The sequence below is a fragment of the Dendrobates tinctorius genome, unplaced genomic scaffold (genome assembly GCF_039654945.1).
Source record: "Dendrobates tinctorius isolate UK_male_01 unplaced genomic scaffold, ASM3965494v1 ptg000049l, whole genome shotgun sequence".
In the NCBI taxonomy this organism is placed as follows: Eukaryota; Metazoa; Chordata; class Amphibia; order Anura; family Dendrobatidae; genus Dendrobates; species Dendrobates tinctorius.
Window position 1 is genome coordinate 26,280,515 of NW_027361717.1, and position 25,836 is coordinate 26,306,350.

A 25,836-nucleotide genomic window follows, 5' to 3' on the forward strand; every position below is an offset into this window, starting at 1 on the left:
TGCTTGGGGGAAATAAAGTTCATTTCCTCCTGGCAGAGGGGCTTTCAGGGCTGGCTCCGCACAGGGTCAGAGTGCTATTAACCTGCAGATTAACACCATATCTGCTTGTTAATAGCACTATTTTACATGACAGGTTCCATTCAAAAACACTGAAATGAATAGCATAAGCTTTGCAATTTATTTTTACATAAGTCAAATTACTGCAGAAAAATTTGTGGTAAAAAAAGACACTGACCAAACACTGATGAAACTCGGACGAAAAATACAGATGACTCTCGGACAGTTTTTTTTGCCTACGTGAAAAATTACAAAGGTCTGAATATGGCATAAGAACAGTAGGACTAAGGTCAGTCTTTTACGTTACGGACGTATTAATATAAAGTGTATTCCTGGATCAGTGTTCATATTTACCATTTGTCATTCTACATTTAGACCTGAAGGTAAATCTCTTCTCAATAATTAGCAGTATGGCTGTAGTATGCAAATCAGATGGAATTACTAGAAGGGTCTGATTTGCCGGAAGAGTTGGAAACACGAAATTCCATTGAACAATACATTTACATGTGATACTTTTGACCATGTAGTTACACCACAAATTGTACAGGTGGAATATATTTATTATACGTGTTTCCTTTGTAAAAGCTGCATGATAAAATATCAGAAAATCCCAAGAACATCTTGTGTACCTGCAGTCTGACACCAAATCTCACTGTACTGCATATTTCAGGACATGGAGCAACACACTGCGGCTGTGTCGGTGTTGTGGCTGCAACTTGCAATGGACGTACAGTGTTCAGTTTGATTCGTCTTATGAAAAGCATCAGACAAACCCCACTGGCATCATTTTGTTCCGCTGGGGTGTCCTTCATGTTGACAAGAATATTGCTATATAGCATTACAGGCAGCCGTATGCTCCGCTCCCGAGTGCCGGCGGCAGTGCCTGGTATTAACATGCGGACCTGTCCGTATTTCTCGCATGTGTGATCCCGGCCTAATTGTGACCATCTAAAGCGTTACACAGTTAGGTGGGAACTGCTACCAGGTGCAACAGTCTGTCTCCTACAGCTCATTTGGTACCAGGTTTCACAATATAAACTGCACACATTATTAAATAGATCTTTTAGACTAGTTAAAGGGTTTGTCTGGTCTAAAATTACAAGTCTGCAGTCACTGCGCGCTGTGAGGATTCTCTGGTGTCCGCATCGGGAACAGCGGTCAAATGACAGCAAGTATGTGATATGCTTGCTCCCGGCCACAATGAGACTAGACTGTTTACAGTGCGCTCAATGCAAGTGTATTGCGCAAGGCCAGAAACAGTCTAGTCGGATTGTGGCAGACAGCATGCATATCGCATACTTGCGGTCATGTGACACCAATGAATCCTCACAGCGAGCAGTGACATAGAGTGACTGCAGACTTGTTGCTTTAGATTGGGCAACCCCTTTAAGCTGTTTTGAACTTACTTTGAAAATCTGTCAGAATGGGTGTGTAATCTTAAAATATAAGGAAACATTTATGCTCATTTTAGTATTATGCAGGAAAATTTTTAAAAAGTCTGACACGGATTTTTGAAAATAAACCCATTAGCTTCATCAAGTCTAATCTATGTAAAAATGAATGCAGCTGTAGTTTTCTTTAAGCATCTTTTCCAGCGCTGTTTCACTTGATTTTATATGGCGGCTCTGCCATCTTTGCTCTCAACTTTGCAGTGTATAGATTTGGCAGGTTGCAAACGAAACCGCCCAAAGAATGAATATATCACTTCTTTTAACTGCTTCAAGATTTCCAAACCATGAATCGGTTAAAATATGTGATGTAAGATGGAACGTGCAAAGCGATGCTGTTTTTTCCATTTCTATGTAACATGTTCATTTTTGTGATAATTTTTTTCAGATGCAATATGCCTGAAAAAGTAGTCGTGTGCACATGCCCCAGTTAGGATTTTCCTGAGCCTCCCAGTCCGACTGTAAAATCTGCTGGATGCCACTGAAAGTACCCAGACCCTGATCTGCTTAGTTGAGCCTCGGTGGGCCAGTTGGGTTTTGATTCAATTACATTTCCTAGAAAGTGCAGGCACCGAAACAAAGAATGCAGTGGGATTTCAGCTCTGAAGGCCGGAGGATTGGGAATAAACTCTGCAGTGTAATACTCTTTTTTTAAAAAATTCTAATTCTTTTCAAAGACAAAGAATTGCAAGTGTCACTTCACACAACAATCCTTAGTGTTATAGACAGTGGTCAGAGGCCGATCTCAGATTCATCATCCCAACCACAGCTTTCCACAACCCCGTCCTGGGGAAAATCCATCTCTACATTATACTCAAAGTTTGGGTCATCTTTTTTCTTTCTGTTCTTTTCAAACAGTTCATCCATGATACTCTTTCTCTTGGAAAGCTCCTTGTCATCCAGTTTGTTAAGATCTTCATCTGGATCTATAGTTTCTTCTCTCTGGATGACATTGAGGCTAACGTCTAGACTCTCGCCTTTCAGATGTGCCTTCAGTAACTTATATAATCTTTCCAACTGCTTCAATGAAACTCCTTCCAAGTATTCTCTGTGTCGGGGATTGTTCTTAAGTTGCTCCGCTGCTCGGCTGCAATCTATGGGCACAGAAAATAAACAGCACATAAAGTGTCACAAAACCCACCAGGATTAAGCATCAGCAATGTCACGTAGCTAGTCTCAGTCACAAAAGATGTATGTATCACTGAAAAATAGTTGTCACATACGGCGTTTGCCCATTATCTAGAAACGGCCTGCACAACATGCGGCCCACCGATGGATGTTGTGCAGCCCCTGGAGCTGTGCGGGATACGACTAGAGTTGAGCGAATATCTTCGGTTCCTCACTTAGTTGGCAAGCTATAGTGCTTGGCGGATAAGCTACAGCAGGAAACCCGGCTTCCTGGATCACACTGGCTGAACAGCTGATCGCTGCCGCCGCTGCATGTGTCGTGGTTGTGTCACAGTCATGGATCTCCTGTATTTTGGGCTCTCCATGCATGTGCTGTGACACAGCCGCGACACATGCAGCTGCGATCAGTTGTTCAGCTGGCACGATCCAGGAAGCCGGGTTCCCGCTGTAGCTTATTCGGCAAGTGCTATAGCTTGCCAAATAAGCGGTGAACCGAAGATATTTGCTCAACTCTACATACAACTACAACTTCTTCCCATATTCCAATATATTTGTCCGTCTTTTTCCCCGCATGCCTCATGTTATCTGCCCGTCCTTTATTATGTGACCTTTAATGGTTGAATAAAGAAACGCTGCACTGCAAATCTGGGTGAGTGCCGCATCTTTTCCTTCTTTTCCAATATATTTGTGTCTTTCAAACGCAAATGCGTTAGAAACACTGCTGCGCCTGGACTGGGGCAGAGAAAGCGCTAGACATTCCCCGACCTGACGTGCAGCGGCGTGATGAGGTTAAAACGCTAATGCCAGGGTCTCACAGTCAAGGGAGACTTGGGGCACTGATGAGGACTCCATAGAAGAGCCATTAAATGTCATGTTATATTAGATAATGAGCTGGGGGTGGCAAGGGTTGTGTTAATACAAGAGCACACAATGTGACAGTTGGGTACATTATGGGGTAATTTGTGACATTATGGGGCATTTAGGGGGAATATCAAAGTGGGCATAGCATAGTGAGAGACAGTGGTAGGGGGGAACTTGGAGAGAGGCAGTTTAGGGGAAACATGGAAAGGAGCAGCATGTGGGGAGGCATAATGGAGGGGTTGTGTGGGGGGGATATTTTGGAGGGGGGTAGTGTAAGGGGAGGTATAGTACAAATGGGCATAGTGGTGGGGGATTTTGGAGAAGGGTAATATGTGTGGGGGTATTTAATAGAGTAGCAGTGTGGGGGAGCATGTATTTTCTGTGGAGCTACATTCATGTACTGACTGTTTCTGGCACTGCATTTATGTACTGATGATGTTTCTGGAGCTGTATTCTTTTACTGACTGTGTTTTTGGAACTGCATAGTTTTACTGACTGAGTGCACAAATGCAGCACCAGAAACAAAAGGAGGTTCTAGAGCTGCATTTCTGTGCTGATGGTGGTTCTGGAGCTGCATTCATGTAATGATGGTGGTTCAGATACTGCACTCATTTGCTGATAGTGGTTAGGATCTTGTACACATATAGCAATCCATAATGTGGTTCATAGCTATGTTAAAACTTAAGTGTCAAAACCTAGAGATTTGAAATTACGAGGAGGATTTGGCGAGTTTCTACTCCAAGGAACTCAGTTTAAGTTAGCGTGTGCTCACACTGATTTTCTCAAATACTCAAAATTTATGCTGGCTGAACTAGGGGCACCATGAAACCAGGACAGATTAACTAATTTCAGGCGTGCATTTTACACTCTGTAGCATGTCAGAGAAGACAATGTTTAAAAAGGAGCAAAGAATAACAGAGTCTGTTCTTGGGCATGCTCATATATTATGTTTGCATCCCTGCGGCTGCATGATTTGCAGCTGTTAGACAGCCTCAACACATGTGGAGATTGCCTGTTTGTTAGGGAAGCCCACATCTGTTCAGGTTGTCTAACAGCCACAAATCATGCAGCTGCAGGGATGCGAATATACTCAACATACTCGGATAACACCCGAGCATGCTCGGATAAGATGTTATCAAAGCAAGTTCGCTCATTACTAGAAGAGACCTGTCAATTAAACCAGCTCGGTGGGGAGCCGGTCCCATAACTCTTTTTTATTCATGGCTTATTTTTCAATCATCGTATATACTCGAGTATAAGCCGACCCGAGTATAATCCGAGGCACCTAATTTTACCATAAAAAACTGTGTTATGCATTGTCCCCTCATCCTTATCCTGGTGTGCATGGCCCCCTCATCACTATCCTGGTGTGCATGCCCCCCCATCACTATCCTGGTGTGCATGCCCCCCCATCACTATCCTGGTGTGCATGGCCCCCCCATCACTATCCTGGTGTGCATGGCCCCCCTCATCCCTATCCTGGTGTGCGTGGCCCCCTTATCACTATCCTGGTGTGCATGGCCCCCCTCATCCCTATCCTGATGTGCATGTCCCCCCATCCCCATCCTGGTATGCATGGCCCCCTCATCTCTATCCTGGTATGCATGGCCCCCATCAGAAAAACATTAAAAAAACCCATCCTACTTACCTTCCCTGCACTCCTTCGCAGCATCTTGTTCGGATGCCAGCAGCTGATTTATGCTTGTAAGCAGCGCATGGCAGTGACATCATGCGCTGCTTACAAGCAGAGGACAACTGCCGGAATAGTCACTGCTCCCCACGCCGGGACTAGGGGTGTGGAGGGCAGTGAATATTCACTGCTCTTTAATAGCGAGCACAGTAACTTTAGCCGCTGGATTGCTGCAGTGGAATGAATATTCACTGCCCACCAAGACCATAGGAGTGGAGAGCAGTGAATATTCATTCCCTTAAGTAGCGGGCACCCACGATCATCCATCAGCTGCAGGAAGCCGGTGGTTGCGACTACTGTGCCCACTATTAAAGAGAAATGAATATTCACTGCCCTCCACTCCCATGGGAGTGGAGAGAAGTGAATATTCATTTCTCTTTAGCAGCGGGCACAGTACTTGCAACAGCTGGCTCCTGCATTCTGTGACCCGCTCCCCCGCCGTATTGTGGGACCCTCACGCAAGTATAAGCCGAGGGGGGCTTTTTCAGAATAAAAAAATGTTGCTGAAAAACTCGTCTTATACTCGAGTATATACGGTATATTGAACCTTTAGGGTGGTAAAAATAAATATTTTTTCACTTAAATGCATGCATTTTGGCATAAATTGTAGCTGGGTTTCATTAAAAGTTCTCCACGGTTTGCCTCCTATCGTCTTTGTGCTTCATCATCTCTTGCTAGCTGCAGAATGAGTTCAGTAAGAATCCGTCAGTGAGCTTCTACTAATTAGCGTTTGTAAGCGTGTGATCACACTGAGTTTTTCTAGCAGAAACTCCAAAATCCTCCATAAACACTGCTTCAAAACACCAGTAAAACTCTTCCAATTTATTTCTATGACTTTTTTTTCTGAATAGATTGTGAAAAAACTCCTCGGGAGGAAAAAAGTGCTTGTCACTTCGTTCAAGCACAAGGGTGTTTAACCTCAGGCCTGTGGTCTGTTCATGGCCCTCCATGACCTTTTACCCCCCCTCCCCCGCAGATTCCCAGGGGGCCGCACTGCTTGTGCCGGCAGCTGTGCTTTGGTGGCCACTTGCCCATTAGTTTCTTCTTGCTCTGTGAGCACATGCACGCACACATGTGCGGCCCCTGAATAATGGTATAAATATCCGAATGGCCTTAGTGTGAACACAGCCAAATCTCTGCCTCAGGGAGATCTATGTCCGGCCCATAGATCTTACCAGCTCATTAACATATAAGAAAAACGTGGATTTCTCTGGAATAAGGCCCCCGTCACACATAGCGATGCACCAGCGATCCCGACAACGATATGACCTTGTCAGGATCGATGGTGTGTCACTAAATGATCGCTGGTGAGATGCCAAACAGGCAGCTTCACCAGCGATCAGCACCAGCGACACGTGGGTAACAAGCGACGCACGTCGCTTAGTTACCCGCTGTGTATGTTAGTAACCAGTGCGCTGGTGCAGGGAGCTGGTAACCAAGGTAAACATCGGGTTTCTAAGCGGCGCGCGGCACTTAGAAACCCGACGTTTACCTTGGTTACCAGGCTCCAGCTTGCTGATCTCCCACATGCAGCGAAGCGTGCTGGCCAGCGGGAGACCAACGATCAAAAAAATGTCCTGGCCTTTCCAGCACGATCAGCGATACTCGGCAGGGGGGCCGGTCGCTGGTAAGTGTCACACACAGCGATCTCGCTGGTGAGATTGCTGTTCCGTCACAAAACTTGTGACTCAGCAGCTAGCGAGATCGCTATGTATGACGGGGCTTAAGACATCGGATGGCAGATATCAAGGAATCATTATATTCAGCTTCCTATGTCCTAGATGCCCATATAGACGGCTTAGCAGGGCTGTGGAGTCGGTAAGCCAAACCTGCGACTCCGACTCCCTCATATATTGCTTATATTTAAGTGAAAAATTTATTGTAGTACAATGTGAACATCAGACACTTAATCATTTCTATGATCCAATAATCAAGATATTTAGATAGAACATAATATCTATTTATTGGAATACAACTTTAGGACACAAAAAACTGTAATATATTGTAAATATGTAATACACTGTATACTTGTACATGTATACAGTACAGACCAAAGTTTGGACACACCTTCTCATTCAAAAAGTTTTCTTTATTTTCATGGCTATGAAAATTGTAGATTCACTCTGAAGGCATCAAAACTATGAATTACATGTGGAATTATATAATTAACAAAAAAGTGTGAAACAACTGAAAATATGTCTTATATTCTAGTTTTTTCAAAGTAGCCACCTTTTGCTTTGATTACTGCTTTGCACACTCTTGGCATTCTCTTGATGAGCTTCAAGAGGTAGTCACCGGAAATGGTCTTCCAACAGTCTTGAAGGAGTTCTCAGAGATGCTTAGCACTTGTTGGCCCTTTTGCCTTCACTCTGCGATCCAGCTCACCCCAAACCATCTCGATTGGGTTCAGGTCTGGTGACTGGAGGCCAAGTCATCTGGCGTAGCACCCCATCACTCTCCTTCTTGGTCAAATAGCCCTTACACAGCCTGGAGGTGTGTTTGGGGTCATTGTTCTGTTGAAAAATAAATGATGGTCCAACTAAACACAAACCGGATGGAATAGCATGCCGCTGCAAGATGCTGTGGTAGCCATGCTGGTTCAGTATGCCTTCAATTTTGAATAAATCCCCAACAGTGTCACCAGCAAAGCACCCCCACACCATCACACCTCCTCCATGCTTCATGGTGGGAACCAGGCATGTAGAGTCCATCCGTTCACCTTTTCTGCGTCGCACAAAGACACGGTGGTTGGAACCAAAGATCTCAAATTTGGACTCATCAGACCAAAGCACAGATTTCCACTGGTCTAATGTCCATTCCTTGTGTTCTTTAGCCCAAACAAGTCTCTTCTGCTTGTTGCCTGTCCTTAGCAGTGGTTTCCTAGCAGCTATTTTACCATGAAGGCCTGCTGCACAAAGTCTCCTCTTAACAGTTGTTGTAGAGATGTGTCCGCTGCTAGAACTCTGTGTGGCATTGACCTGGTCTCTAATCTGAGCTGCTGTTAACCTGCGATTTCTGAGGCTGGTGACTCGGATGAACTTATCCTCCGCAGCAGAGGTGACTCTTGGTCTTCCTTTCCTGGGGCGGTCCTCATGAGAGCCAGTTTCTTTGTAGCGCTTGATGGTTTTTGCCACTGCACTTGGGGACACTTTCAAAGTTTTCCCAATTTTTCGAACTGACTGACCTTCATTTCTTAAAGTAATGATGGCCACTCGTTTTTCTTTACTCAGCTGCTTTTTTCTTGCCATAATACAAATTCTAACAGTCTATTCAGTAGGACTATCAGCTGTGTATCCACCAGACTTCTGCACAACACAACTGATGGTCCCAACCCCATTTATAAGGCAAGAAATCCCACTTATTAAACCTGACAGGGCACACCAGTGAAGTGAAAACCATTTCCGGTGACTACCTCTTGAAGCTCATCAAGAGAATGCCAAGAGTGTGCAAAGCAGTAATCAAAGCAAAAGGTGGCTACTTTGAAGAACCTAGAATATAAGACATATTTTCAGTTGTTTCACACTTTTTTGCTAATTATATAATTCCACATGTGTTAATTCACAGTCTTGATGCCTTCAGAGTGAATCTACAATTTTCATAGTCATGAAAATAAAGAAAACTCTTTGAATGAGAAGGTGTGTCCAAACTTTTGGTCTGTACTGTATATATATATATATATATATATATATATATATATATATATACACACACACACACACTATGACTTATCTCAGCTAAGACAAAGCCTAGATCCTCAGGCTACATTCACACTATGGGCGTAGCCAGGATCAAACCTAGGGGGGGGGCAGAACCTCATGCTGTTCCGCAGAATTTCATACTGCACACCTCAGCTGCTGCAGAACCTCATACTTCACACCCCTACACTTGAAAATAAAGCCTGCACCTTAAGAAGATGTGGTGATGAATGCAGTCTATTTAGTCCAACTATCAATTGATGTTGATGTGTTACTGAAGACGAGCAATGCCTGTCCTGGGCGTCCTTTTGGGCAGCTATGAGGTGTCCCTGACTGGTGCTAAAAAAAAGTAGTGTTAGTCTGTGTGCTACCCGCCTTTCATTCTTTTTGGTACAGATATGATATGGATACAGATATGGATAAATGGATAGATAGAGCAGATTTCTAATCTGCTTTTGCTATTGAAAACATTATCTATGAGCTCAAAAGCCTTTCAGGTGATGCGTTTTTTTCAAAAGCTGATCTGCTTTTGCAACTGAAAAGCATATCCTCAAAAAACGCAGGAAAAACGCTGTGTGTGAATGTAGCCTTAGATCAGGAACAGAACAGCCATTTATAGGACATTTCATAACTTTCCCAAATTCCTATGAAAAAATATTCAGCACATTCTGCATTGAACTACTGTACCCAATTTATTATATATTTTAGGAGTCGGTCCATTTTATACCGACTCCACCAAAATGAGCACCGACTCCACAGCCCTGCGGCTTAGGACAGTGGATCCTACTGACAGATTCCCTTTAATAGTGCAAATACTTCTAGTTCTTTCATAAAACCAAAAAAGCCCTTTATTTTCCACCTACTGACAGATCAAAAGCAAGAAAACGGTCTCCTAAATGTCAGATTTCATCAATCAGAAAAGAAAAACACTGTCTCTCTAGTGCCACCTACAGGTAAATGAATACAGTTAATACCATATACTACAAAAAACATGTGAAAATCAGTGCGCTGTCAACGATATAAAGACACAGTGCTTTTTGACAATTAAAGCCAGTTTTCAGACTCCTTATTGAAATTGCTATAATTTCTCCTGACACCAGAATATTGCAGGTTGGTAGATCCTAGTGAGTGATTTCAATGGCAGCGTCCATTTTCTTCATTTGTATAGACTGTGCAGAAATAGCCGCCATCAGCACAGTCCTAGACTACTGTTTATCACCCATCGTCACTGAAGAGGAATGGTGGTCTGAACGTTAGGTGGGTTTCACCGAGTATGGACCGTGATGTATGTTCTGGCAACAGGTCTCCTCACCTGACCTCCTATGGGGCTGCTGATTCAGGTCAGGAGACCAACGAGCGGTCCGTACATGACTACGTCTGGCATTGCAGCCATTGCTGTGATCACAGGAGATAAAGGTTCTCAGGGCTGAATCTCAATCCGACCACAATAACAATAGAAACTATCTACATAATCTTACCAGAGAATTTGGAAAAGTTCCTGATGGGCATAATGCGTTGTCTGGATTTCCCCTCTGTCTTCTCATACACAAAGATAATGGCTGGCGGCTGAAACCGAACACCACATTTTTTAGCAGTGTAACTCATATTATCCATTCAGAAAAAGAAATGACCAACGCGATACCACCTACAAGATAAAGAATGAAAACACAAAGAATAAGAGGAAGGTTTTAGACAGTGAAACTCCACCTTTTCAATGAGTTTTCCATTGTTATTTGTACCCTTAGTGTGGCCGCGCCGCTCAGTGCACCCTTCTGCATACTCGTCATCAATCTATTTCTGCCTTCCTATATAATTCAAGAGCTGTCAATCAAGGAGGTGGAGGGAAGAGATAGATTAAAACCAAGTAGGTGGGAAGGTGCTCTGACCTGCTTGGCCACACCAAGGGTGCACAGAGCGCCTGTGCCTGGCCACACCAAGGGTACACCGTGCACCTGTGCCTGGCCACACCAAGGGGGCACCGAGTGTCTGTGCTTGGCCACACCAAGGGGGCACCGAGTGTCTGTGCTTGGCCACACCAAGGGTGCACCCAGTGCCTGTCCTTGACCACACCAAGGGTGCACCCAGTGCCTGTCCTTGACCACACCAAGGGTGCACCCAGTGCCTGTCCTTAACCACACCAAGGGTGCACCCAGTGCCTGTCCTTGACCACACCAAGGGTGCACCCAGTGCCTTTCCTTGACCACACCAAGGGTGTACCCAGCGCCCGTGCTTGGCTACACCAAGGGTGCACCGTGCGCCTTTGCTTGGCCACAGCAAAGGTGCATCAAGTGCCTGTGGTTGACCGCACCGAGCACCTGTGCTTGGCCACACCAAGGGTGCACCGAGCACCTGTGCTTGGCCACACCAAGGGTGCACCGAGCTCCGTTGCTTGGCCATACCAAGCGTGCACTCAGTGCCTGTGCTTGGCCACATCAAGGGTGCACCAAGTGCCTGTACTTGGCCACACCACGGGTGCACCGAGCTCCTGTGCTTGGCCACACCAAGGGTGCACTCAGTGCCTGTGCTTGGCCACACCACGGGTGCACCGAGTGCCTCTACTTGGCCACACCACGGGTGCACCGAGCTCCTGTGCTTGGCCACACCAAGGGTGCACCGAGCTCCTGTGCTTGGCCATACCAAGGGTGCACCAAGCTCCTGTGCTTGGCCACACCAAGGGTGCACCAAGTGCCTGTACTTGGCCACACCAAGGGTGCACCAAGTGCCTGTACTTGGCCACACCACGGGTGCACCGAGCTCCTGTGCTTGGCCACACCAAGGGTGCACCAAGCTCCTGTGCTTGGCCACACCAAGGGTGCACCAAGTGCCTGTACTTGGCCACACCACGGGTGCACCGAGCTCCTGTGCTTTTCCACACCAAGGGTGCACCAACTGCCTGTGCTTGGCCACACCACGGGTACACCGAGTGCCTGTGCTTAGTTTGAACAGTTACTTTATGCTGACAGAATCCCTTTATCAAACTGTCCACATTTTCTGATAGTTCTGAAGAACATGCAGTGACGAAGAGGAGCGGTAAATTAATTATTAGCATAAGGTGCTGCCCGAGATCACACACAAGGAGATGGTAGTAAGCACGGGCCATAGGGCTACATTCACACGTCTGTGTGACACTTCCCAGTGCTGTCCCATTCTTTGCAGTACAATGGAAGAGTTCACACATCCGATAAAATCAGAGATCACAGTGAGATCTGTGAGACACACACCAAGTCCTACTCCCATTCAAGTCTATTGGGATCCGTGAGACACAAATTTACACTGGAAGCTTCCACCTGTGGATCTCCTGGAATAAAAACATGTGAACTTCCCAGGGGTTTCTTATTGACTCGAAAGTAATCCCACCTCTTCAGTGGGAAAAAATGGAAGAGAAAAAAGGGAGCAACTGAGAAAAAAAACGGTCTTTATCTCTTGGATGTAACACACACGGATGTGTGAATGTGGTTTAACCATAAACTTTTAGTGCTGGGATTCTCATCTATGGGGGGGATATGAGCTTAAAAGGGTCGTCCGGCCTTTGGCTACAAGTCTGTAGTCACTGTATGTGACTGCAGAGAGTCCTCACATCGTGCTGTGGAGATTCTCCATCACTGGGATTTGCATAATTCCGACTAGACTTGTTCGCCCTCGTTCAATACTTGCATTGCAGAACCTGTCTAGTGGGAACATGACCTCATGTCTGCGAGTCACATCCTCACAGTGCACGCGATGTGAGGATCTACAAGTCTGCAGTTAGGGTGGTTTCACATTAGCGCTTTTTAAGCGCACGCACGGCCGGGGGTAGCTCCGCCCCCGAGACGGCTCTCTGCCCGGCGTGCCCGCCCCTTGCTTGTAGCGCCGCCTCCTAGCGCACAGCGGCGCCTGCGATCGGCGCACCCTATCTTTAGCATAGGGTGCGCAGATCGTGCGCAGGCCGTGCGCTAGTTGCTCTTTGACCTGCGCTGCGCACCTTTGACGGTGCGCCGTGCGCGCCAAAATCCGAAAAGTTTGATTTTGGCGCGCACGGCGCACCATCAAAAGTGCGCAGCGCAGGTCAAAGCGCAACTAGCGCACGGCCTGCGCACGATCTGCGCACCCTATGCTAAAGATAGGGTGCGCCGATCGCAGGCGCCGCTGTCCGCTAGGAGGCGGCGCTACAAGCAAGGGGCGGGCACGCCGAGCAGAGAGCCGGCTCGGGGGCGGAGCTACCCCCGGCCGTGCGTGCGCTTAAAAAGCGCTAATGTGAAACCACCCTCACATAGAGTGACCGCAGACTTTCAGCCTAAGTCCGGACAACCCCTTTAAAGGGTTATTCATAAAATGTTAATTATCCCATAGGATGGGTGATATCTTACTTAAAGGGAATCTGTCACCCCTTTTTTGAGATATCACATAATGATATCATTCAATTGGGTGTCACATAAGGATTCTCTTAGTACTTTTGCTTCCCCCTGACCCCGCACCTTTCATGCATAAATACCTTTTTTATATCGGTTCAGATGTATGTAAACTGCCGCTGTCCGGGGCTTATTCAACTGCTCCCCCATCTTGCTCTATGCATTTCTTCTTGTGTAGAGCAAGACAGGGAGGGGGGGGAGCAGGTGAATAAGCCCCACCCATCGGATCGGAACGTGGCAGTTTACATACATCTGAACTGATATAAACAAGGAATTTATGCATGAAAGGTGCGGGGTCAGGGGGAAGCAAAAGTACTAAGAGAATCCTTATGTGACACCCAATTGAATGACATCATTATGTGATATCTCAAAAAAGGGGGGACAGATTCCCTTTAATCGCTGGGGATTCAACCGCAATCCCACCAGTAACTCCAAGTAAGGATCTCAGGATCGCGGGGGCAGCGCTCGGCTCCTCTCAGCATTCCTATAGGTAGTGGGTGGACTGGTGGGGAGTCGGAGGAGACGCGGACCACCCCTGGCTTAGTGGGAGGGCCAGCTGCGGCCATGTTGGGTGCCCCAATCTGTTGGGTTCAGCAGACTGTACAGTGATGGTAATAATGACCGACTAGTGGCAGGAGTGTTTCCACATGGCTGTCGGGGGCATTATTGGGGCAGATGACTGAGGGTATAACGTGCCCTCCCCCACTCTGCCAGATAATCCAGATACATCACTTCACAGACAACATTACAAAAGCTCAGAATGTGGAGGGAGACATCCCAGGTACAGCAGTCTGTGTCAGAGAACCACAACTCCCAGCAGTCGGAGCCTGCCATGAAATCACAGGGCCTATGGTCTCCGTGTACGGCCTGTGCGGCTCAGCTGCTGCGGGGCCTCCCAGGCCGCGGCCATACCCTCACATGTATGGGCTAAGGTCCTTCCAAACCGAAACCTTGTGTCACTCACCTGGAACCTGGCGAGAAGGCGTTACCAGGGCAACCAGCCCCAGGCCCCGCACTGAGGCTGCCCCGGCTGCCTGCGGGAAATAATACAAGACTGACGGTCGGAAACCAGGACGGTAATGATTTGTGAGCAGTGTACAGTAAGTGCTGGGACGCCAGGGCGGCGTTATAATGGTGTGTCAGTGACTACGGCGTGCTTATTTCACACAGGCACCGTCCTGTACGTCTGTGACGGGTCCTGAGGAGGACCCCCGTGGAACGCGGAAGTGGCGGCAGGAAGAGCAGAGGACACTGGTGGGTGATGACTGCAGCTACTGTGAGGGCGGCGGTGGGTGAGCAGCATGTGAACATGGCTCTAGGCTCCTGGCTGAAGCGTGATGGCAGGGTCATATTTTTTACTTTTCTTATTTTTATCCCTTCCCAAAAAAAGAATTGTGTCTCTCAATGTATTTGTACAGATTGTGGGTGAATAAAGTCCTGTGATGTTTCTTCTTGGTCTGATTTATTTTTACATGACCTAAAAAGCATTTAAAGGGGTTGTCCAGGACTTTATGGCTGATGGCCTCTCTGTAGGTCTGAGGGGTGGTGGTCCGGCCCCCGCCGATCACTGCTCAGTTATGGAGCTGCAGCACAACTCAGTCTACAGAGTAATGGTCTCTATTGTGTGAGAAAAATGGCGTCACAGCATCGCTCTCCTGTCATAGTTTCATAGGGTGAGAAATATCCCCGCTCCACCAGGTCCAGCCGTCCGTCATCACTAATGGAACTATAACCCGCAAGGTTATGTGTACTGAGGAAATCATCCGGCCCTTTATTAAAGGTTCTCATAGTGTCGGCCATTACTACAAGAGATGAGCGAAGTTGTTCGGATTCGGTTCTGAATAGGATTGGCAGTGAATATTGTTTCTGCAATATTTGTCAAACAACCGAACATCATTAGAGTCAATGAGAGCAGAAATTACCGAATATGTTCAGAACCGATTATAAGACAAACATTCGGCCTGAATATGTCAAAATCAGATTCAGGGACAAAATCCAAACAAATTTGCTCCTCTCTAAGGGTATGTGCACACACTGCGGATTCTGCTGTGGATTTTGCAAAATCCGCAGGTAAATTCTCAGGTCAAAAGACCTGCGGATTAGCCTGCGGTTTTCCCCTGCGGTTTGATACCTCTACAATGGAGAAGGTGTGAAACCGCTGTGGATTCCGCACAAAGAAGTGACATGCTGCCGATTTGAAACCGCAGCAAATCCGTGCGGAAAATCTGTACCGTGTGCACCGCGATTTTTGTTTTCCATAGAATATAAAGGTACTGTACACCGCAGCAAAATCTGCTGCAGATCCGCAGCCGAATCCGCAGTGTGTGCACACCCCCTTATTCCTACGTCTTGTGGTCGGCATTCCACATTCTGACTGCTCTAACTGTAAAGAATCCTTTCCTATTTGGCTGCCGGAATCGCCTTCCTTCCTCCTGTAATGAGTGCCCCCTGGTCCTTAATATGGTCTTTGGAAGGAATAAATCATGAGCCCGTCCTCTGTACTGACCACACATATATTTATACATGTAAATGAGATCCCCTCTGAGGTGTCTTTTTTTCTAAGCAAAACAAGCCCAACTCTTCCACCCTCTCATCATATGAGAGGCCTTCTGTCCCTTGTAATAATCGAGTTGCTGCCTTTATATAAGGGGTGGATGTGTATTACCTGTCCGTGGCCAGTATACAGGCGACAGAACTGTGCTGTGCAGATGAGCAATTCAGGGTGCAGACGTCGCCGGGAACAGCTCATCAGCGGGGGGTGCCGGGCGACACACTCCCACCGATCAGACATAGGTGACCATCAATGTTAAAGTCCCAGACAACCCATTTAAAATGGGTGTGCAGACTTTTTATATCCGCTGTATATACCCAAAATTGGTGCCAGTGACAGTTTGCCCAGCAAAAAAAAAAAAAAAATAGTCCTAAAACATCTGTCTACAGAAAAATAAAAAAGTGATGTGTGTAAGAATCCGGAGACTGACAAAAGATGGTTTAACTTTTATGAAGTGTTTCTATGCAAAAGAAGTGTCATAGAGGAAAATTAAAAACCGTACTGAGGGTGTTTGTGTATGTGGGTGTATATATAAAGTTGCACTCTAGTGCTTAAGCATGTAAATATGAAATATATGGAATATGAATAGCAATACTGCTCTAGATAATAAGAAATAATGTACATAAATTGGCTAATTCATGCATGCCCAGAAGCCAACAACAAGACGGTCTTAGATCTGCTGGGAACCTTTGTGTCTAGTGTGAATACCTCTCTTAGGCTAGTTTCACACTAGCGTTTCCTGGAGTTGCGGAGGGATGCCCACGGCCTCACCTCCGGTCAGCTCCGCCTATGTGCGCGTGATGCTGCATGCGACCTGCGTACCCTATCTTTAGCATTGGGTACGCAGGCTGTGCGCAGGTATGCATTTGCTGGCGCATGCGTCCTTTTGACGGTGCGGCGACCTGCGGCAAACGCACCGTGTTGCATTTTGGTACAATCGGTGCACCGTCAAAAGGACGCATGCGCCGGCAAACGCATCCCTTCGCACGGCCTGCATACCCCATGCTAAAGATAGGGTACGCAGGTCGCATGCTGCGTCATGCGCCCATAGGCGGAGCCGACCGGAGGAGGCGCAGCCATGGGCGGAGCTTCACGGCGGCCGTGCGCATCCCTCCGCAGCTCCAGGAAACGCTAGTGTGAAACTAGCCTTAGGCTGAAGCCTGAATTTATGCGTAGGTGGGATCCTGCTTAAATTAGAACCGTCAAAGGCCAGCGGTGCCATACATGCTGAGGCCAGGGTCAATATAATATAAGGCAAGTACTTGTCCAGCGCATTCGAGGGCGATACCCGGCGGGGGGCCAATCGCTAATACCTGTCACACACAGCGATATCACTGGTGAGATCGCTGTTGCTTCACAAAACTTGTGACTCAGCAGCGATCTCGCTAGTGATCTCGCTGTGTGTGACGGGGGCTTAACACTGATAGAACATAAAGCGTTCATTCATCAAGGCAATTCCACCCAAAATTCCTGCTTAAATCACTTTGAAAAGTCGCAATTTTCTCTGCGCAACTTGGAGTTGTGCAAAATTTGGCAGCTTTTCACCACTTTCTCCTATCACCGCCAAAGTTGGCGCGGCGGGGGGTCTATACACAACAGCTCATGAAACTCCTGATGAGCTGTGGTATTGCCAACTGCAGAAATGTTACTGCTGTTAGAGACCGAGGTGCGCGCCAGTGCTCAGATGACCATGCTCCCTCGTCAAGACCGCCAAGAAAATCACTCTGGTCTTAATTAATTGGGGCCAAAATATATTTATTTGAGCAAAGTCTGTGTGCTGCCCTGGGCCGGCATCCAGTGTTCCAGACGTCGACTATAGTAAGGGCAAGGTGAGCCCTGGATACCGGTCTGAGGATGAAACGCCCATCAAAAACACGGTGAACCTCTGCCCATGTTTCATGTACGTCCGAATGAGGCCATACTACCTGTGATAAGTGAATGCGCTCACATTAGGCGTTATCTGAGCATGCTCGGGTGCTAACAGAGTGTCTTTGGCGCGCGTGAATAATATGTTCAAGTCCCTGCGTCTCCATGTCTCGCCGCTGTCAGACAAACAGGCAATCCCTACATGTATTGTGACTGTCGAACAGCAGCGAGACATGCAGAAGCGTGGACTCGAACATATTATTCATGCACGCCAAAGACACTCGCTTAGCACCCGAGCATGCTCAGACAACACCCTATGCCAGCATGTTTGCTCATCACTACTTACGCTACTAGTCCAGCAGCCAGGCCTTATAGGCGGTGCGCTTGCTATGCCGCCATTGCATGCTCACTATGTAACTGACACAATGGACACGTGAATTTTGTGCAAATTAATTTTTCTACCAATGGTCCTGACTGAACTTGTTTTTATTTTTACAGATTGACATGTTGAAATCAGCGGAGACTTTGATCTTCTTCATACTGATAAGTTCTTTCTATTCTGGGATCTCTTCAGGTAAAATAAAATATTCTGGCATTACGGGGAACAAATCTTCTGTGACATAGAATATTTCAGTAAATTTCCTTTTTTTTCATTGGCTATATGGCGGCACTGGTGGCTCGGTGTTATGGAGCTGCCCCACCATGTAGTGATATTCTTATTATAGGGGTTGTCTGTTCATCTTGATATGTCCAGTCATAGGACAGGAAGTGTCATCACTATGATCTCGGTGGGCGTCTGACATTCGTCAGCGGCTGGATGTACCGTATTTTTCGCTTTATAAGACGCACCCCCAAATTTGGTGAAGAAAAAAATGTTTTTTTATGTTAAATGGAGGTGTGTCTTATAATGCCAGTGTCCGTCTTACAAATCATATATATGTCCCTCATCCTGGTATCTATATAACCCCCATCCTGGCACATGGGCCCCTTGTGCTGGCACATAGCCCTCCATCCTATCCTGGATATGACCCCCCAGTCACTATATGCCCCCCTGCTGGCACTCACATGGCCCCCCTCTCTCTATATGCCTCCCTGCTGGTACGCACACGGCCCCCCTTCCCTATATTTCCCATGCTGACACACATTGTCCCCCCCGGTCCTATAATCCCCCCTGCTGGCACACATTGTCCCCCCGGTCCTATAATCCCCCCTGCTGGCACACATTGTCCGCCCCTCCATATATTTTCCCCTGCTGGCACACATTGTCCCCCCCTCCATATATTCCCCCCTGCTGGCACACATTGCCCCCTCCTATCCCTATATTCCCCCCCCTGCTGGCACACATGGCCCCTCGTTCATATATTTCCCCCCTGCTGGCACACATTGTCCCCCCATCCCTATATTTCCCCCTGCTGTCACACATGGCCCCCGTCCCTATATTTCCCCCCTGCTGGCAAGCACATGCTAAAATAATAAACAGTTAACTCACCTATAGATGATTGCTCCTGCTCCCAGCTCCCCTGTGGCTTACCTGTGTCTGTGCTGAGTCTGCTGTCATCCTCCTCCTGCAGGGCGCACGCAGCTGCTGCTCATTCAAGCAGCTCATTGTAGCTACAGGACCTTCCATGATGTAACCAATAGGAGCTGCTCAGCTGCGGTCATGTGACTCGCAGTGCACACTGGGAGTCATGTGACCGCAGGTCCTATGGTCACATCATGCAAAGTCCTGAAGCAATGAGCTGCCTGAATGAGCTGCTGCTGCCGCTCGCCCTGCAGGAGGAGGATGACAGCAGACTGGACACAGGAAAGCAACGGGGGATCTGGGAGCAGGAGTGATCATCAATAGGTAAGTGTCTATAGTGACTGGGGGTGAGTGCAGGCACATGTAATATGCACCGCTCCCCTGTCTACCAACTCGGCGCTGTTTCAGCACCGAGGTGATGGACAGCGGGGGCAGTGAATATTACATGAGCCTAATGAGCGGGAGCACAGGACCTCCCGCTGTCTCTGCAGCCCCCATCCGGCCCACCCCAGCCCCCTGACTCCATGCCAGAGCCGCCCCCCCACTCTATAGCACAGCAGCACAAAGATTCGCTTTATAAGACGCACCCCCCACTTTCCCCCAAAAATTTGGGGGAACAAAAGTGCGTCTTTTAAAGCGAAAAATACGGTAAACATGGCATAGATCTGTACGGCACAGCTCCATTCACTGTGTAGCAGCCACTGCCGAGTCCTGCTCCAGAGAACATGGGCTGATCTGCAGGACCCGGCACCGTCTGCTACACACTGAATGGAGCTGTGCGATTCTACGTGGCTGTAGATTTGGCTTTGTGGTGCGCTGACAGCCCGAGATGCGCCAGATTTATTAAGGGGCTCTTGCCTCTTCCTAAATTGGGGCTTCCTGCTTGGGTTAGCTTGAAATTAGGTCTTATCAGATGTCTGGTTGGTTTTGTTTTGCGTGAAAAAAAACCAGACCGATTTTCATCAGGGGTTGGTCTATGTGTCCGCTTCTACCATCAGTGATTTTTTACTCTTCGCCACGACAGCACCCACTTGGAGAGAGGGATCCGCCCATAGGAACAGGAAACCTACAGAGATAAAAGAGGGCGGTCCGCCTCTCCCCCTCAGTTGGTTTCCTGTTCCTAAGGGGAACCGCAGGATACGCTACAGCTTACCTGGGCCAAGGAACCGCCTGTGCAGTGTCTGCGAGAACGGCAGGGGTTCCGGTCCGGAGGCAGCGGCGGGGGAGTGCTGGAATCCGGCTCCCTCCTCGGCTGATATAGATGAATGCGGCAGAAACACCGGTACCGGGTGGCGCCGACCGGGGTTCTTCTGAAAATGATATGGCACCGGCGGGAGGATCCATTCCGGTCCATGTGGGGGCGCAGGAATCGGAGAAAGCGGCAGCCTCCGGCGTTCCTAAGGGGCTTCAGCGTCCAGGAGGACGCAGATACAGCGCAGCAGGAAGTGGTAAGGAGGAACTTCTGGGTTACCGGAGGTTCCTCGGCTCACAGCGCACGCGCGGCTGGGCGGCACCACAGACGTAGAGGCGCTCCCCGCCCCCTCCAGAAGAAGAAAGAGAAAAAAAAAAAGGGGGATTTATCCTGCAGAGCGCGGGCGGCTAAAGTCAGCGCTGAAAGCGCATACTAATGAGCCGCAAATAGGCGCACCTGGAGGGGGAGGTACCAGGTATGATGGGGCTTACAAAAGGCCGGGGGCAGAGGGAGACAGCGTGCAATCATGTCTTCACCAAGGCAGGACACGCATCCCCAGGCAGGCGATGCAGCAGCAGCCAAGGACCACGCAAGACGGGGTTCCTCGGATCGTAGCCACAGAAGCCACGCCAACAAGCCTCCTTCTCAGCCTCCTGAGCCGGTACCTACAGCTTCTCTGGGTGAGTGGACGACGCTCTGCCTATCAAGCTGATAATATGTCTCTCTCTCTCACCCCTCCGTCATGATGTCTCTATATCAGACTAAGAGGAAGGAAAAATCAAAAAATAAAGAATGTGCCCTGTGTACACGTCCGCTACCGGACTCTTACACAAAAAGGCTGTGCAAAAGGTGCATTAACGAAACGGCAAAACAGGCATCAACATCAGCCGCAGATATAAGGGCCATAATTAGGGAAGAACTACAGGCCTTAAACCAGTCTAGCAGGCCTACTAATATCGAAACTACTAAGCCAGCAGGGGCCGTAGACACCGATGAAGGCGAAGTAGCCTCAGATAGTTCCGATGCATCCACATCAGGATCATCCTCAGATATTGAGGGCCGTTGCTGTTTTCCTTTAGACCATATGGATAATTTGGTTAAATCCGTGAGAAATACAATGGGATGCACAGACACAAAGGAGCCACAAACGACTCAAGAAATTATGTTTGCAGGTCTGACAGACAGAAAGAGGAGAGTTTTTCCAGTTATTCCAGCGATAAAAGCTCTGGTTAAGAAGGAATGGGAGAGACAGGACCAGAGAGGGTATCTTCCCTCAACCTCAAAGAGAAGGTACCCCTTTAGCGACGAAGAATTGTCGACATGGGTTAAGGTCCCGAAGGTGGATGCGGCAGTAGCCTCCGCCTCAAAGCAAACGGTCTTACCAGTGGAGGACACAGGGGTTCTAAAAGACCCTCTTGACCGCAAAGTTGACGCCTCATTGAAGAGAGCATGGGAGGCTACCGGCACGTTTAAACCGGCAATAGCTAGTACATGCACAGCTCGTTCTATGCTGGTCTGGATCGATCAACTAGACCAGCAAATAGACCAGAAGATCTCCAGAGACAAGCTACGAGCCGCCATACCACTAATCCGTGGCGCGGCAGCATATATAGCAGATGCTTCGGCTGATTCCTTACGCATGGCAGCCAGAACAGCAGGGTTGGCTAATAACGCCAGACGTAGCCTATGGCTTAAAAGCTGGAGAGGTGACACCCAGACCAAAGCAAAGCTGTGTACCATTCCTTGCGAGGGTGAGTTCTTATTTGGCAAAGCCTTAGATGAAATCCTTACGAAGGCAAAGGAAAGGAAAAAAGGATTCCCTAACCCTCCTCTCCCATTTTATAGGAGGGCGTTTAGGAGAAGACCATTTGGTCGAGGAAGACCAGCAGAAAATCAGAACCGCTGGGCCACAAAGGAAGGAAAGGGCAAAGGTGCCATGTTTAGGGGATCCTCCTTCCGCAGGGACAGGAACTTAGGAGCCAGTCCCTCCAGTAGGAGGAAGGCTAAAAAATTTTTTTCGAGAATGGGAGAAAATTACCGCTAGCCCTTGGGTTCGGGGCATTATTAAAGAAGGGTTAAAGATAGAATTCCATCATGTACCCCGTAATTCATTAATCATAACATCCTTCAGCTCACCAATCCAACAGCAGGCCCTGGAGGCTGAGGTTTGGAACCTACTGGACAAAAAAGTTTTGGTCCATGTACCTAAAGGGCAGGAAGGGAGAGGATTTTACTCCCCTCTCTTTTTGATATCTAAACCAGACGGATCATTCCGAACGATAATCAACTTGAAGAAATTAAACTCGTTTATAATAAATCATAAATTTAAGATGGAATCCATAAGATCCACGATTAAGTTCTTCTTTCCCAATTGTATGATGGCAGGCTTGGATCTGAAGGATGCTTATTATCACATTCCCATCCATTGCAGATATCAGAGATACCTCAGAGTGGCGGTCCTCCTCGATGGCAAGATACAGCATCTCCAGTTCACAGCCATGCCATTCGGCATTTCCATCGCACCACGAGTATTTACAAAGGTGATGCTGGAAGTGATGGCTTTTTTACGCCAGAAGGACACACTAATAGTACCCTATCTGGATGATTTCTTGATAGTAGGGAATTCAATTCGGCAATGTAATGAGCGAGTTGCTGATACAATCTTGTCCCTACAGGCCCTAGGGTGGATAATAAACTTCAAGAAGTCCAGAATCAAGCCGCAGTCGGTTCAGTCCTTCCTGGGTCTCGAGCTAGACTCCATATACCAAAAATGTCTGCTGCCACAGGTAAAAATTTCAGCAATTAAAAAGAAGGTTAGGATAGCAATAGATCGGCCACACTTATCTTTGAGGGAAGCAATGTCCCTCCTGGGATTCCTTAATGCCTGCATCCCGGCAGTTTGGTGGGCCCAGTTCCACACGAGGGAGCTACAACACCAAATTCTCTTAGAGGAGTCCTGTGACCGAGGGAATCTAACAAAGAAAATCACGCTATCCCAGGAGGTCCTAACCTCCCTGGCGTGGTGGCTAAGGGACGAAAACCTAGCGGGAGGAGTACCTTGGGTTATAACACCCTCCCGTATAGTTATCACGGACGCTAGCCCCACAGGTTGGGGAGCCCATATGGGGGAAAATTTTGCCCAAGGCCTATGGGATATAGGCGAAGATAAGGATTCCTCAAATTTAAAAGAGCTAAAGGCAGTCTATCATGCATTATATCATTTTCTTCCATAGTTGCAACGGGAAAACGTGAGAATCCTTTCGGACAACACCACAGTAGTCGCATATCTGAACAGACAAGGCGGAACTCGATCAGTCACCTTAATGTCTTCCGCAAGAAGGATTTTATCCCTAGCAGAAAAACATTTTTTGTCTCTCTCAGCCCTCCACATAAGGGGAAGAGACAATTTGGAGGCAGATTTCCTAAGCCGCCATACACTGCGGCAAGGAGAGTGGTGTCTAAGCCGGGGGATATTCACACGCATCGTGTCACTATGGGGTCTTCCCCAAATAGATCTCTTCGCCACCAGAGAGAACAGGCAAGTGCGAAGGTTCGCCTCTCTAAACATGACAGACAATCCGGAAATTCTGGATGCCCTCCAGGCCCCGTGGCAATTCAAACTGGCATATGCTTTTCCACCAATCATACTACTGCCGCAGGTGATCAGGAAGATCAGAGCAGAGGAAGCACGAATAATCTTAATAGCACCATTCTGGCCCAGAAGGCCATGGTTTTCGTGCCTACAAGCAATTTCAGTGACAGACCCGTGGGTGCTTCCCTCAACCCCCAGGCTCCTCTCACAGGGGCCATTCTTCCATCCTCAAGTGGACAATCTCCACTTGACGGCCTGGAACTTGAAAGGAAAATGTTGAGATCAAGAGGATTCTCGGAGGGATTAGTCAATACACTTCTACAAAGTCGGAAAGTGACAACGACAAAAATTTACACCAGAGTTTGGAGAACATTCCTAGAGTCCCACACAGGCCCTGATTCTGGAGAAATTCCGATTACAGCGATCCTACAGTTCCTACAGAAAGGAAAGGAATTAGGACTATCTTTTAACACACTAAAAGTCCAGGTGTCTGCTCTAGGAGCCCTCTATAGTTATAACGTGGCAGGAAATAGATGGATAGACAGATTCATCTCGGCCTGTGAGCGGAGCGTGCCGGTGCACATACCTAGAGTTCCTCCTTGGGACTTAAACCTGGTTCTGGAGGCCCTAACACGTCCTCCTTTTGAACCTTTAGATTCAATATCCCTTAAACACCTATCCTTCAAAACAGTACTTCTAGTTGCACTAACCTCAGCCAGAAGAGTTAGCGACATACAAGCACTTTCAATAGAACCCCCTTTTCTGTTGACATTCCAGGATCAGCTAATATTAAAACCAGACCCCTCATACTTACCAAAGGTAGCAGGGACGTTTCATAGATCACAAGAGATCCACCTCCCTTCATTTTTTAGTAACCCTTCTACTCCAGAGGAAGAAAAGTTCCATACACTAGACGTTAGAAGAGCTGTATTACAATACATTGAGAGGTCTAGCAGCTGGAGGAAGAGTAGGGCTCTGTTTATTTCCTTCCAGGGCCAAAGGAAGGGATATGAAGTTACAGTACTCTGTCTCGGTGGATCAGAGACGCGATTGGGCTGGCATACTCCGAGAGCAATGAGAATCCTCCAGAGAGTATCAGAGCACATTCCGCCAGAGCTATGGCTTCCTCTTGGGCAGAGAGGGGAGACGTCGCAATCGAGTCTGTATGTAAGGCGGCAACCTGGTCTACACCCTCTACCTTTTATAATCACTATAGGCTTGATTTATCATGCTCATCTGACCTAGCCTTTGGTAGAGCGGTCCTCGGCACGGTGGTCCCTCCCAGGTGAAAGTCTCTGAAAGTCTCTCCAAGTGGGTGCTGTCGTGGCGAAGGGTAAAAAGCCGGGTTACTTACCGGTAATGCTCTTTTAATGAGTCCACGACAGCACCCGTTCACTAACCCTCCCTAGAAGTTAACATGTTGTGTATATACACCTTCTTAGTTGTAAAGTTAATAAATTTAGAATATTGGATAATATAATGGCCTAATAATTGGCGGTCCTCCTGGTACTCTGAAATCCAATTGAGGGGGAGAGGCGGACCGCCCTCTTTTATCTCTGTAGGTTTCCTGTTCCTATGGGCGGATCCCTCTCTCCAAGTGGGTGCTGTCGTGGACTCATTAAAAGAGCATTACCGGTAAGTAATCCGGCTTTTTTTAATATGCAATAAATAGAAAAAAAATATTATAATGGTAGGTTCACACTGAATTTTTTTCAATTCCTGCAGCGTTTCATTAGCCGTTTTTGCTGCGTTTTTTTTTTTATTTTTCCACCATAATTTGCAAAATAAGACTTGCCAAATCAGACAAGGTGATTTTCTGGATTTGTTTTCTCATTCTGACTCTCAT

At 47.6% G+C, this 25,836-nt stretch overlaps 2 protein-coding genes across 12 annotated transcripts in view; one reads left to right on the forward strand and one right to left on the reverse strand.

Moving 5' to 3' along the window:
- Positions 1-25,836, forward strand: part of PIGX (phosphatidylinositol glycan anchor biosynthesis class X) — a 50,254-nt gene that overhangs the window by 9,039 nt on the left and 15,379 nt on the right. For 2 of the 8 annotated variants that reach the window (XR_012232442.1, XR_012232443.1), the window contains exon 1: positions 19,443-25,625. Coding sequence is in view for 5 of the 8 variants with exons in the window: in XM_073576577.1 (XP_073432678.1) it covers positions 18,189-18,258 (70 nt within the window). In the remaining 3 variants the exon portion in view is untranslated. Of the gene's footprint in view, positions 1-14,231; positions 14,344-14,390; positions 14,522-18,182; positions 18,259-19,442; positions 25,626-25,836 lie in introns of those variants that run through there. The other 6 variants (XM_073576576.1, XM_073576575.1, XM_073576578.1 and 3 more) reach the window with 6 other exon arrangements.
- On the reverse strand, positions 198-19,309 carry CEP19 (centrosomal protein 19). 4 transcript variants are annotated; one of them, XM_073576582.1, is made up of 3 exons: positions 19,216-19,309; positions 10,358-10,524; positions 198-2,599 (listed from the first exon to the last, which is right to left on the reverse strand). In XM_073576582.1, the coding sequence occupies exons 2-3, from the start codon at positions 10,491-10,493 to the stop codon at positions 2,238-2,240; spliced, it is 498 nt and encodes a 165-aa protein (XP_073432683.1). In that variant the 5' UTR covers positions 10,494-10,524; positions 19,216-19,309; the 3' UTR covers positions 198-2,237. The 4 variants fall into 4 exon arrangements, with proteins under 4 accessions (XP_073432683.1, XP_073432681.1, XP_073432684.1 ...); XM_073576580.1 differs by lacking the exon at positions 19,216-19,309 and adding an exon at positions 14,232-14,368; XM_073576583.1 differs by lacking the exon at positions 19,216-19,309 and adding an exon at positions 14,186-14,205.